Here is a 12,890-nt window from a genome sequence, read left to right as displayed (position 1 = left end):
AGTACCCTCAGAACCCTTACTTCTGCGGCTATGAATCCAGGGTTTATTTCACGGTCATTAGTTTATATTGTTCATCATTGGTCTTGATGGATGTGATGTGTGGATTGAAGCGTCCTCACGTGCCCTCGGTACAGCGCAGCCAGCCGTGCAGCGCAGCCAGCCATGCAGCCAGTCGAAGCTGTTTTCTCATTATGAACTACCTCCTCCTCTATCCGCGTAAAGGTTTTCAGGAAAGAAAAGGCGAATTTGAAGGGACAAGCTAAAACTACTACAGGAGACGCCCACAGTGGGCGATTGCGCACAGTGGAAAGACTTAGACATCCAAGCTCGCTTCAGCGGAAGTTTCCTTGTGTAAATGCACAAATAACAGTTTCATGGGAAGGACAATACGTGTCTTTATATGGTGGTTACAACATTAACACAACATTGGAAAATGCTTCTACAAAGGATATTCCGGGCGGTTATCATGGGACCTCCAGGCTCGGGGAAAGGCACTGTGTCGGGGCGCATAGTAAAAAGTTTCGGATTAATGCACCTTTCAAGTGGGGACCTTTTGAGGGCCAACATTAAAGCCAAAACAGGTAAGATTAGATCAGGGTGCAGTTCTAAACCAACCGACCTACGCAGATAACGGAAATGGCTGCTGTGGCTGATTTTGAAGTAATGCATAATGCATTAGTCAGTTTCCTCGACGTAGTCAGACTGTTCTAACTTGCTTGTGTCGTTCTCATGCATGACCGAAGCAGTTGTCACATTAGATAGGATAGATGTTGCTATCATGTTCTTACGTTTGTGTGATTGGTTATTAATAGGGTTACTTTCAATAACCCAAATCATAAATCTAAATCAATATGAATGTATGGTTTAAAGCCGCAATCAACAGTAGAAACAATAACAACGCGTTTTATCGCCCGTTTCAGTAAAAAACTGAGGGATTGGGGCTGGAGAAATATAACCAAGAGCTATCGATGCAGTGCCGGCACTAGGCTTTTGGGGGCCCTAAGACGAATATATATATTTTTTTATTTAAAGTAGATTTCCTTCAGTTCTACACATTTTGACATGGGAGTTGAGAAAATGTTGGAGTTTTTGCATTTTAGCATGGGGTGGAGATACATTTGCGCAGTTTAAAGCTATTTTTCTGAAATTCTACACATTTTGCCATGATTTATGCCATGTTAATATGATATCTGAGGTGAGACAATCAATGGGGGCCCCCTGGAGGTCAGGCCCTGGGCAAGTGCCCTTTTTTTTGTCACTGGCAATACCCCATAATATACAGATACACTATATACCCCACAATATATACCATATAATGTAAATAATAATGTCAAAGTGAATTATGTCTTTTGACATTTTAATGAATTAAAAATGAAAACCTGAAATGTCTTGAGTCAATAAGTATTAAACCCTTTGTTATGGCAAGCCTAATTAAGTTCAGGATGATTAACAAGTCACATAAGTTGCTCTCTGTGCAATAATAGTGTTTAACAGGATTTTTTGAATGACTGCCTCATCTCAGTACCCCACACATACAATTATCTGTAAGGTCCCTCAGTCGAGCATTAAACACAGATTCAACCACAAAGACCAGGGAAGTTTTCCAATGCCTTGCAAAGAAGGTAGATGCGTAGGAGAAAAAAAAGCTGACATGGTATGGTTGCATCATGTTATGGGTATGCTTGTCACTAGGGTGGCATTTATGATAAAAAGAAACGGAATAGAGCTAATCACAGGCAAAATCCTGTAGGAAAAACTGGTTCAGTCTGCTTTCCAACAGACACTGGAAGACAAATGAACCTTTCAGCAGGACAATAACCTAAAACACAAGGCCTATTGACCAGGATAAAGGTAAGACCAGGAAGTAGATTGTGTCGAAGTAACAATGTTTATTACAGCAACAGGAGCAAAGGTACAGTACGGCAGGCAGGCTCAGGGCCAGGTCAGGCAGAGGTCGGTAATCCAGAGACTGGGCAAAGGTACAGGACTGCAGGTAGGGTCAGGGGCAGGCAGAGGGATCAGGTGGGCGGGCTCAGGGTCAAAACCAGGAGGACGAGAAAAGAGAGACTTGGGGAAAACAGGAGCTGATACAAAAACCTCTGGTTGACTTGATAGACAAGACGACCTGGCAACAGACAAACAGAGAACACCAGTATAAATACACATGGGATAATGGGGAAGATGGGCGTACTTGGAGGGGGGTGGAGACAATCACAAAGACATGTGAAACAGATGAGGTTGTGACACAAATATACACCGGAGTTGCTTACCAAGACGTCATTGAATGTTCCAGAGTGGCCTAGTTACAGTTGTGACTTAAATCAGCTTGAAAAACTAATGGCAGAACCTGAACATATTTGTCTAGAAATGATCAACAACCAATTTGACAGAGATTGAATCATTTTGGAATGAATAATGGGCAAATGTTGCACAATTCAGGTGTGGAAAGCTCTGAGAGACTTACCCTCATGGTTCCACCAGAGACATTAACGACACTCAGTTGTGTCCTATATATGCATGATGATTTCCCTGTTAAAAGAGGTGTGTTTTCTGTTGTCCTTGGCAGAAGCGTCAACTGTTTACCATGTGCGGCGGTTGTTTCCTGAGTGAGTTTTTGAGACTTAGTGTTTGTTTTTCAAGTGTACTGTGATCCTGCGGCGACTGTTTCTCAGTAAAGTATTATGTTTATCCTTGACCATTGATTCCTTGTCTGGTCTCTTCTCTGCACCTGGGTCCCTTAAACAACTTCTTTGAGGGCATTGAAGACAATATAGTGCTACTGACGCGGCCCGCTACCAAAGACTGAGCTGACGTGAGTAAAAAATTGAAACGTGTTAACCCTCGCAAGGCTGAATTTGTTCTTAGCTGACTTGCCTAGTTAAATAAAATACACATTTAAGCTTGAGTCCCTGGGTCTTGACCCTGCCCTGTGCAACTGGGTCCTGGACTTCCTGGCGTGCCGCCCCCCAGGTGGTGAAGATAGTTAACAACATCTCCACTCCGCTGATCCTCAACACTGGGACCCCACAAGGGTGCGTTCTCAGTCCCCTCCTGTACTCCCTGTTCACCCATGACAGCAAAGGGAGCACCCTCCCATACACATCGATGGGACAGCAGTGGAGAAGGTGGAAAGTAGAAATAAAATAAAAATATTTTACTTTCCTCGGAATACATACCACCGACCAACTGAAATTGACTTCGTATATCCAAGTTGAGGGGTGTTTGACAAAAAATATTTACATTTACATTTACATTTAAGTCATTTAGCAGACGCTCTTATCCAGAGCGACTTACAAATTGGTGCATTCACCTTATGACATCCAGTGGAACATCCACTTTACAATAGTGCATCTAAATCTTTTAAGGGGGGTGAGAAGGATTACTTATCCTATCCTAGGTATTCCTTAAAGAGGTGGGGTTTCAGGTGTCTCCGGAAGGTGGTGATTGACTCCGCTGTCCTGGCGTCGTGAGGGAGTGTGTTCCACCATTGGGGAGCCAGAGCAGCGAACAGTTTTGACTGGGCTGAGCGGGAACTGTACTTCCTCAGTGGTAGGGAGGCGAGCAGGCCAGAGGTGGATGAACGCAGTGCCCTTGTTTGGGTGTAGGGCCTGATCAGAGCCTGGAGGTACTGAGGTGCCGTTCCCCTCACAGCTCCGTAGGCAAGCACCATGGTCTTGTAGCGGATGCGAGCTTCAACTGGAAGCCAGTGGAGAGAGCGGAGGAGCGGGGTGACGTGAGAGAACTTGGGAAGGTTGAACACCAGACGGGCTGCGGCGTTCTGGATGAGTTGTAGGGGTTTAATGGCACAGGCAGGGAGCCCAGCCAACAGCGAGTTGCAGTAATCCAGACGGGAGATGACAAGTGCCTGGATTAGGACCTGCGCCGCTTCCTGTGTGAGGCAGGGTCGTACTCTGCGGATGTTGTAGAGCATGAACCTACAGGAACGGGCCACCGCCTTGATGTTAGTTGAGAACGACAGGGTGTTGTCCAGGATCACGCCAAGGTTCTTAGCGCTCTGGGAAGAGGACACAATGGAGTTGTCAACCGTGATGGCGAGATCATGGAACGGGCAGTCCTTCCCCGGGAGGAAGAGCAGCTCCGTCTTGCCGAGGTTCAGCTTGAGGTGGTGATCCGTCATCCACGCTGATATGTCTGCCAGACATGCAGAGATGCGATTCACCACCTGGTCATCAGAAGGAGGAAAGGAGAAGATTAATTGTGTGTCGTCTGCATAGCAATGATAGGAGAGACCATGTGAGGTTATGACAGAGCCAAGTGACTTGGTGTATAGCGAGAATAGGAGAGGGCCTAGAACAGAGCCCTGGGGGACACCAGTGGTGAGAGCGCGTGGTGAGGAGACAGATTCTCGCCACGCCACCTGGTAGGAGCGACCTGTCAGGTAGGACGCAATCCAAGCGTGGGCCGTGCCGGGAGATGCCCAACTCGGAGAGGGTGGAGAGGAGGATCTGATGGTTCACAGTATCGAAGGCAGCCGATAGGTCTAGAAGGATGAGAGCAGAGGAGAGAGAGTTAGCTTTAGCGGTGCGGAGCGCCTCCGTGATACAGAGAAGAGCAGTCTCAGTTGAATGACTAGTCTTGAAACCTGACTGATTTGGATCAAGAAGGTCATTCTGAGAGAGATAGCGGGAGAGCTGGCCAAGGACGGCACGTTCAAGAGTTTTGGAGAGAAAAGAAAGAAGGGATACTGGTCTGTAGTTGTTGACATCGGAGGGATCGAGTGTAGGTTTTTTCAGAAGGGGTGCAACTCTCGCTCTCTTGAAGACGGAAGGGACGTAGCCAGCGGTCAGGGATGAGTTGATGAGCGAGGTGAGGTAAGGGAGAAGGTCTCCGGAAATGGTCTGGAGAAGAGAGGAGGGGATAGGGTCGAGCGGGCAGGTTGTTGGGCGGCCGGCCGTCACAAGACGCGAGATTTCATCTGGAGAGAGAGGGGAGAAAGAGGTCAGAGCACCGGGTAGGGCAGTGTGAGCAGAACCAGCGGTGTCGTTTGACTTAGCAAAGGAGGATCGGATGTCGTCGACCTTCTTTTCAAAATGGTTGACGAAGTCATCTGCAGAGAGGGAGGAGGGGGAGGGGGAGGAGGATTGAGGAGGGAGGAGAAGGTGGCAAAGAGCTTCCTAGGGTTAGAGGCAGATGCTTGGAATTTAGAGTGGTAGAAAGTGGCTTTAGCAGCAGAGACAGAGGAGGAAAATGTAGAGAGGAGGGAGCGAAAGGATGCCAGGTCCACAGGGAGGCGAGTTTTCCTCCATTTCCGCTCGGCTGCCCGGAGCCCTGTTCTGTGAGCTCGCAATGAGTCGTCGAGCCACGGAGCGGGAGGGGAGGACCGAGCCGGCCTGGAAGATAGGGGACATAGAGAGTCAAAGGATGCAGAAAGGGAGGAGAGGAGGGTTGAGGAGGCAGAATCAGGAGATAGGTTGGAGAAGGTTTGAGCAGAGGGAAGAGATGATAGGATGGAAGAGGAGAGAGTAGCGGGGGAGAGAGAGCGAAGGTTGGGACGGCGCGATACCATCCGAGTAGGGGCAGTGTGGGAAGTGTTGGATGAGAGCGAGAGGGAAAAGGATACAAGATAGTGGTCGGAGACTTGGAGGGGAGTTGCAATGAGGTTAGTGGAAGAACAGCATCTAGTAAAGATGAGGTCGAGCGTATTGCCTGCCTTGTGAGTAGGGGGGGAAGGTGAGAGGGTGAGGTCAAAAGAGGAAAGGAGTGGAAAGAAGGAGGCAGAGAGGAATGAGTCAAAGGTAGACGTGGGGAGGTTAAAGTCGCCCAGAACTGTGAGAGGTGAGCCGTCCTCAGGAAAGGAGCTTATCAAGACATCAAGCTCATTGATGAACTCTCCGAGGGGACCTGGAGGGCGATAAATGATAAGGATGTTACACTTGAAAGGGCTGGTAACTGTGACAGCATGAAATTCAAAGGAGGCGATAGACAGATGGGTAAGGGGAGAAAGAGAGAATGACCACTTGGGAGAGATGAGGATCCCGGTGCCACCACCCCGCTGACCAGAAGCTCTCGGGGTGTGCGAGAACACGTGGGCGGACGAAGAGAGAGCAGTAGGAGTAGCAGTGTTATCTGTGGTGATCCATGTTTCCGTCAGTGCCAAGAAGTCGAGGGACTGGAGGGAGACATAGGCTGAGATGAACTCTGCCTTGTTGGCCGCAGATCGGCAGTTCCAGAGGCTACCGGAGACCTGGAACTCCACGTGGGTCGTGCGCGCTGGGACCACCAGATTAGGGTGGCCGCGGCCACGCGGTGTGGAGCGTTTGTATGGTCTGTGCAGAGAGGAGATAACAGGGATAGACAGACACATAGTTGACAGGCTACAGAAGAGGCTACGCTAATGCAAGGAGATTGGAATGACAAGTGGACTACACGTCTCGAATGTTCAGAAAGTTAAGCTTACGTAGCAAGAATCTTATTGACTAAAATGATTAAAATGATACAGTACTGCTGAAGTAGGCTAGCTGGCAGTGGCTGCGTTGTTGACTTTGTAGACTAGCTGGCAGTGGCTGCGTTGTTGACACTACACTAATCAAGTCGTTCCGTTGAGTGTAATAGTTTCTACAGTGCTGCTATTCGGGGGCTAGCTGGCTAGCTAGCAGTGTTGATTACGTTACGTTGCGTTAAAAGAACGACAATAGCTGGCTAGCTAACCTAGAAAATCGCTCTAGACTACACAATTATCTTTGATACACAGACGGCTATGTAGCTAGCTACGATCAAACAAATCAAACCGTTGTGCTGTAATGAAATGAAATGAAAATGTGATACTACCTGTGGAGCGAAGCGGAATGCGACCGGGTTGTTGAGTGCGGAAGTTCTATTCAGTAGACGTTGGCTAGCTGTTGGCTAGCTAGCAGTGTCTCCTATGTTAAGGACGACAAATGGCTGGCTAGCTAACCTCGGTAAATTAAGATAATCACTCTAAGACTACACGCTCTAAACTACACAATTATCTTGGATACGAAGACAGCAAAGACAACTATGTAGCTAGCTAACACTACACTAATCAAGTCGTTCAGTTGAGTGTAATAGTTTCTCCAGTGCTGCTATTCGGTAGACGGTGGACGTTTGCTAGCTGGCTAGCTGCTGGGCAGATAGCAGTGTAGACTATGTTTGGACGACTAAATACGAAGTTGCAATAGAAGTGCTGACTGTTTCACTTTGTTGTCCTCTTTCTTTTCCTTTTTCTTCTGTCCTTCTTTTGTCCTTATTTTGTCTTCCTTTCTTCTGTTAACTAGATATTTTTGTTGTTGATATGAGCAAGGATACAGTGATGAGCTATTCACGGTTACAGAATGTCTGCCACGCATACCCCCGGTCTACACATTAAAATATTATGATGGGGAACTTATAGAGGGATCTTTTTATAAGAAGGAATTACAGAAGGTACAGTTGGGTAAAAACAAAGTGTTTCACGTGGAGGAGATTCTAGATCAAAAGAGAGAAAAGGGTCAAAAATGGGTGCTGGTCCGCTGGAAAAACTGTTCCCAAAAGTTCAACAGTTGGGTATTAGAGCAGGATGTGGTGGAGGCATCGGGGTTAATTTAAACCCCCATGCATGATAAAATACATCATCATTCGTGTTGACACCGGAGTGCATAATGGAACACAGCGGCTTCTACCTGACTCTCCCCAGTAATACGTCCGCACATATATATCGTAATAATCAGAGTTCGAATTATACAACCAATTTTCCAAAGCCTATAGAGTTATCAGAGGCCTGGGAAGTAGGTCTCGGCGAGATTACATACCCCCATAACTGGTATAATATCAAAGATCAGGACTGTGATTTTTATTGCAAAAAGTTATCGGAACCTGCAAAACTTATTAAGGTTAAAAAAGGGTTCTATAGAACCGTCGACAGGCTCGTCTCCGAGTTGAATGAACGTCTATCGCAGAACAATATGGAAATATTCCTGATGTACAACCCTATACATAAAAGGGTCCAAATCTCAGGAGATGCTGCCGGGGGGATAAAGACCGACGGTAATTTAGCATACATGTTAGGGATGGGGCCCAATAAATGGACGTATGTGAGAGATAAATTATTCCCATTCCCCGCGGATATACATGCAGGATTTTACAACATATTTGTGTATACCGACATCATATCCTATCAAAGGGTCGGAGACAGCTGTGCCACTCCTGAGAACGGTACATATAGACGGAAAGGATGGCGACATAGTCACTGTCACCTACGACAAGTCACACTACGTACCTGTAAGCAAGAAATATATTGAAAACATTCTTGTTGAGCTTAAAATGGATCAGAACGTAAACATTGAATTTACTTATGGTAAAACGATTGTAAAAATCCACTTTGGACCCACCAAAACCTCTCTACATATATAATATTAGTATTATATATTTTATATACATAATACATCTAAATTAAAAAGGGTTATGGAACACCGACATCTCGACCCTAACCGCTATGTCTCATACTATGTTGATCGTATGGTTCGGGGATAGGAGGTATATTTCGTAACCTCTTTAGGATGGTTTTACCGTTTATGAAGAGAGGCCTCAGCATAGCCAAACCGCATTTAAAATCAGCAGCAAAAAATATAGTAAGTGAGGTTGTAGCCAATGCTATGACCAGCAGGGCGTCACCAGATGTCGAGCGTCAAGAATGCTCGGGGTTGATGATGTTGTCTCGAAGACCAAAAAAGAGACGTCCGGGTATAAGGCGCAGGCTTGCGCCTAAAAAAACGGAGGTTAACGGTTAAAAGAAACTCAGTTAGTCAAAGACGGGGTAAAGTGAGGAGGTCTGGACCAAAAACGGTAAAAGGAATACTCGGAAGTATTTTCTAAAAGAACAAGCATCATGGCTCTTTTACACCGCATGTCCTCTGAAGCTATAAAAACAGAGCTCGATCTTTTCACGGCCCCCTTAACCCAACATTCAGTAGAGAGGTCCAGTTATGTGGAGATAGCCCCACTCTCTGCCATTACAGACAACGGTCCCATAGAGTTTTTCATACCAGGCCACGGTGACAACTATCTGCAACACCTTGGTGCATTTGCGTCTAAAAGTGACCAAAAGAGATGGTACTGATATTGCAAACGATGCCAAAGTGAGTCTCATTAATTACCCAGTGGCCACCATCTTCTCCCAAGTGGATGTGACTTTGGGGGAACGTCTAATCAGTCAAAGCAGTGCCACATACCCATACCGGGCCATCATGGAGTGTTTACTCAACTACTCTGAAGACACTCTCAAGACCCAATTCAGCGCAGGGCTGTTTAGCAAGGATACTGCAGGAGGCTCTATGGAATCGACAGACCCACCGGTGCAAACAAAGGACGGGAGGCACGCGCTCGCTACTGTGCAGAATCTCGAGAGTTTCATCTGCTAGGCCCTATACACTCTGACATTTTCTTTCAAGAACGTTTACTCTTAAATGCGGTTGATTTAAGACTAAAATTAACCAGGGCCAAGGATGAGTTTTGCCTAATGTCTGCAACGGATGGGGACTTTAGCTTAAAAGTGTTGGGGGCCACGCTTTTTATTTAAAAAGTGTCTGTATCTCCGGCAGTTCGTCTGGGTCACTCACAGGCTTTGATGAAAGGAAATGCCCTTTACCTTCTCCAAAGAATTACCATGAAAACCTTTAGCATACCTGTGGGCAGCAGAATCTGCAGTCAAGAAAACCTATTTTAAGGCCCTTTACCACAATATGTGGTTATAGGTTTGGTTGATCACGCCTCCAATACGGGCAGCTTAAATAAAAACCCATTTAATTTTCAACACTTCAATGCAGAGTATGTAGCTCTGTGTCAGGACGAACGTCAGGTCCCTGCTAAGGCTTTCCAACCACAATTTAATAACAACATATCTGTGCGAGAATTTTACAATCTATTCCTGGCTACCGGGAGGCATCTAAAAGATCTCTCTTTACCTATTGACAGAAATGATTTTGCAGAGGGTTACACAATGTATGCTTTCAATTTATCCCCTGATGATGACACCTCAGGAAATCTTTTGGTGGTGTCCCAAGGTAACCTCAGGCTGGAAATGCGTTTCCGTACACCTTTAGCCTGTACCGTTAGCATGATTGTTTATGCATGCTCTGATTCAATATTGGAGGTGAATAGCCGAAGACAGGTTTTAGTAGATTATTATTAGGGATCGTTGAGCAAAGACATGAATACCCAAAAGTTGGAAGGGTTCATGAGCCGACTGATTGGAAAACAATTTTGTGGAGTGTTGGCTTGTGATGAATTACCTATGGAGAAATGGATGGTGCGGCCTGCTATGTTTATTGTCAATACCCATCCTAAACACATGCCTGGTGAACATTGGCTAGCTGTGACATTAGAAGAGGAAGGAGGAAGAAAAATCTAAACTTTTTTTGATTTCCCCCCGGTTTTTCACATTTCCCCAAATCTATTAAAGAATTTTTAACCAAAAACTGCTCAAAGATATACTACAACATAATACAAGTGCAAGATAACCTTTCCTCTACATGCGGTCAACACTGTGTATTCTACCTATGCCAAAGAGCCCGGGGAGTTTCTACAGTGAACCTGAACTTGATTCAATGATCCACATTGGGGTGCGCTTGTCCTCCATTGCATCTCCCAGTGAGAAGTTGTAAGTCGCTCTGGATAAGAGCGTCTGCTAAATGACTTAAATGTAAATGTAAGATGTTATGTCTCTTTATAAGGATGATTTAAGAAGTAATGATAACGTTGTAGCTTGTTTTGTTAGAAAATATCAAAAGTGTTCAAATGTGTATCCTTTAAGAACGTGTAATCAAGGCGTATGCTCACGCCAAATGTTTCAAGAATGCCACAAATGTTAAATTGCTTATTTTTTCAAATAAAATGTATTGAATTTAATCATAGTCATTCAAAAGTAATTCAAAAGTCTAACCACCCAGAGAGATCGGGATTAGGGAAAGGTCCGGAGGCGTTCAGGGGGGTAAATGGGTTATCATCATTCATTCCATATGGATGCGGGGGTTTTGGGGCATCTTTAGGGGTGAAGCCACCCTGGAGGTCTTCTGTCATCAGCAACCTTGTGGGCCGATGTGGTACTTTTAAGCAAGTCAAGCATATGTGAACCCTTGACAACAGAACCCTGAAGGATAAACTCTCCTTTGTCGTTCCAAGTAGCGGCCCCATTTGAGTCTTTTAGCTTGTTCATAATGTAGCTAACATTTTTCCTGTTACGTGCCGGAACATGGGTTAACAAGTCATGCATAACTTTGTCTCAACAGGCATTTGATCTTCAGACGGTAAGCTCACATGTACAGGCATTACAGGGGCTTGGCTCTCGCTAGGCTCGTCATCTTTTAAAGGGTCCTGTAGGGAAATAGTTAAATGGCCTGTCTCTCTCTCCCCTTGTTTCACCAAGGACAAATACCTTTGCAAGAGGTTTGTGTATTTTTGGACCTCATCATAGGGGTTCAATTCTTTTTGATTCAAAATATCCTTCATGGCCGTATCCAAATCATTTCCCGCTGTTTGTCTGATATTTTCAGGACCCTGCACTTGTTTTTTAAGTCTGTCCAACTCTTGTTGTGGCACCAGATACATTTTATTGGCCATCACCCTATGTGTTCAACCCCCACGTCTGGCAGCAATAAGGCTGGTGATGAAGGGCACGGCTATACTTAGTAAAGGTAGAATAAAACCGCCAGACTGTTGTATGCTATGTTGTTTCTTTTGAAGACTGACCCTTTTATTGGCAAAGAGTTTGATCGCGGTCTTCTGTCTCTTTAATTTTTCAATTGTGTCAGGGTGAGTGGAATGCGTCCTCTGAGAAGATTCAAAGCAATCTCACATAGGGATAATATGAGATCTGAAGAACAGTGACGCAAGATGGCCTTCCGTTCATTAGATGTAGCCCCAACTAGGCTTCTCAAGAGGGTCAGGTTTCTTTTTAAACGCAGAGACATAGCTGTTACTTTTTATGAATGTACGCAGCCGGCCACTCCCACGGGAACAGACCTGTTCGTAGCCTCAGGTGTTCTGGAGTATTTGCTTTTAAATCCACGATTAAATAAGAAAATGGTAGCTTTGGTAGCGTCCTCGTAGCTTTCCATGAAATAGGATTTCCTTCCCGGGTACATCTGCTGAGCTAGAGTGTTAATTTTTAGTTTGTCTCTAGGATTTTTGAACAAAAACCATCTAATTGGCGTTCAAACTGATGGTGTGGTTATTTTTACCTTGGTGAAACACATTCTGCACCAAGTAAAGCACGGACAGGTTTCTATGATGAGTATATTGGGTAAACGCTCGGGCAATTTCGGGATGTTCGCTACCTGCAAATAGCATATCGTCCAAAACCAGCAGATTGTTTTTATGAGGAGGTAAAAGTTCATCATCAGACAGGGATTCAGGTATTCCTCAGCAAACTTGATTTTTATTGTCTTCAACAATTCATCATACAGAGGTTGATAACAAGAATAACACCACACAACATTATCAGGCTTTTGAGATAACACATGTTCAGAATTCTCTAAAATACTTTTTACAAAACAAGTTTGACCACTATTAGAAGGCCCTGCAATTAAGGCCGAAAATGGTAGTTGCAACCGGGGGTCAAAACCTTCTACAGCAGTCATTATATCTTAAGCTTTAAGACACACTGTAACTTGTAGCATAAGTCAGTAGCCAAAGGGCAATGTGGTCCCATCAGGCAAAAGCAGTCTCTTGTCATAGACTACCCTGAATATTTTAGTAAGTGGGGCATTCCTCAGCCCTTTTTATCCCTAACAATCTTTTTGTAGGAGCTCAAAATCTCCAAGTCACTATTCCTGTCATTTAGGAACCCCTCGACCAAGCGTGTGATTGATTCCAAGTTTTACACGCGGGGCATTTTCATAGTTTTGAGTCACGCCTTTGGCTTTCAACACCACGTG

The 12,890-nt window shown here is 45.2% G+C and overlaps 2 protein-coding genes across 2 annotated transcripts in view; one reads left to right on the top strand and one right to left on the bottom strand.

Moving 5' to 3' along the window:
• Positions 1-100: 100 nt before the first annotated feature.
• LOC118387922 (GTP:AMP phosphotransferase AK3, mitochondrial) overlaps positions 101-12,890 on the top strand; it is a 47,854-nt gene continuing 35,064 nt past the window's right edge. Inside the window, exon 1 of the mRNA XM_035776752.2 lies at positions 101-581. Within this exon, the coding sequence (XP_035632645.1) occupies positions 401-581 (181 nt within the window). The 5' untranslated portion in view covers positions 101-400. The remainder of the gene's footprint in view (positions 582-12,890) is intronic.
• LOC127931865 (uncharacterized) overlaps positions 3,379-12,890 on the bottom strand; it is a 143,435-nt gene continuing 133,923 nt past the window's right edge. The window contains exon 2 of the mRNA XM_052525993.1: positions 3,379-3,935. Coding sequence (XP_052381953.1) covers positions 3,389-3,935 — 547 coding nt within the window. The 3' untranslated portion in view covers positions 3,379-3,388. The remainder of the gene's footprint in view (positions 3,936-12,890) is intronic.

Source organism: Oncorhynchus keta, chromosome 9, assembly GCF_023373465.1.
Source record: "Oncorhynchus keta strain PuntledgeMale-10-30-2019 chromosome 9, Oket_V2, whole genome shotgun sequence".
In the NCBI taxonomy this organism is placed as follows: Eukaryota; Metazoa; Chordata; class Actinopteri; order Salmoniformes; family Salmonidae; genus Oncorhynchus; species Oncorhynchus keta.
Note: the sequence above shows the minus strand (reverse complement) of the source record. Positions and strands in the feature narration are given on the sequence as shown.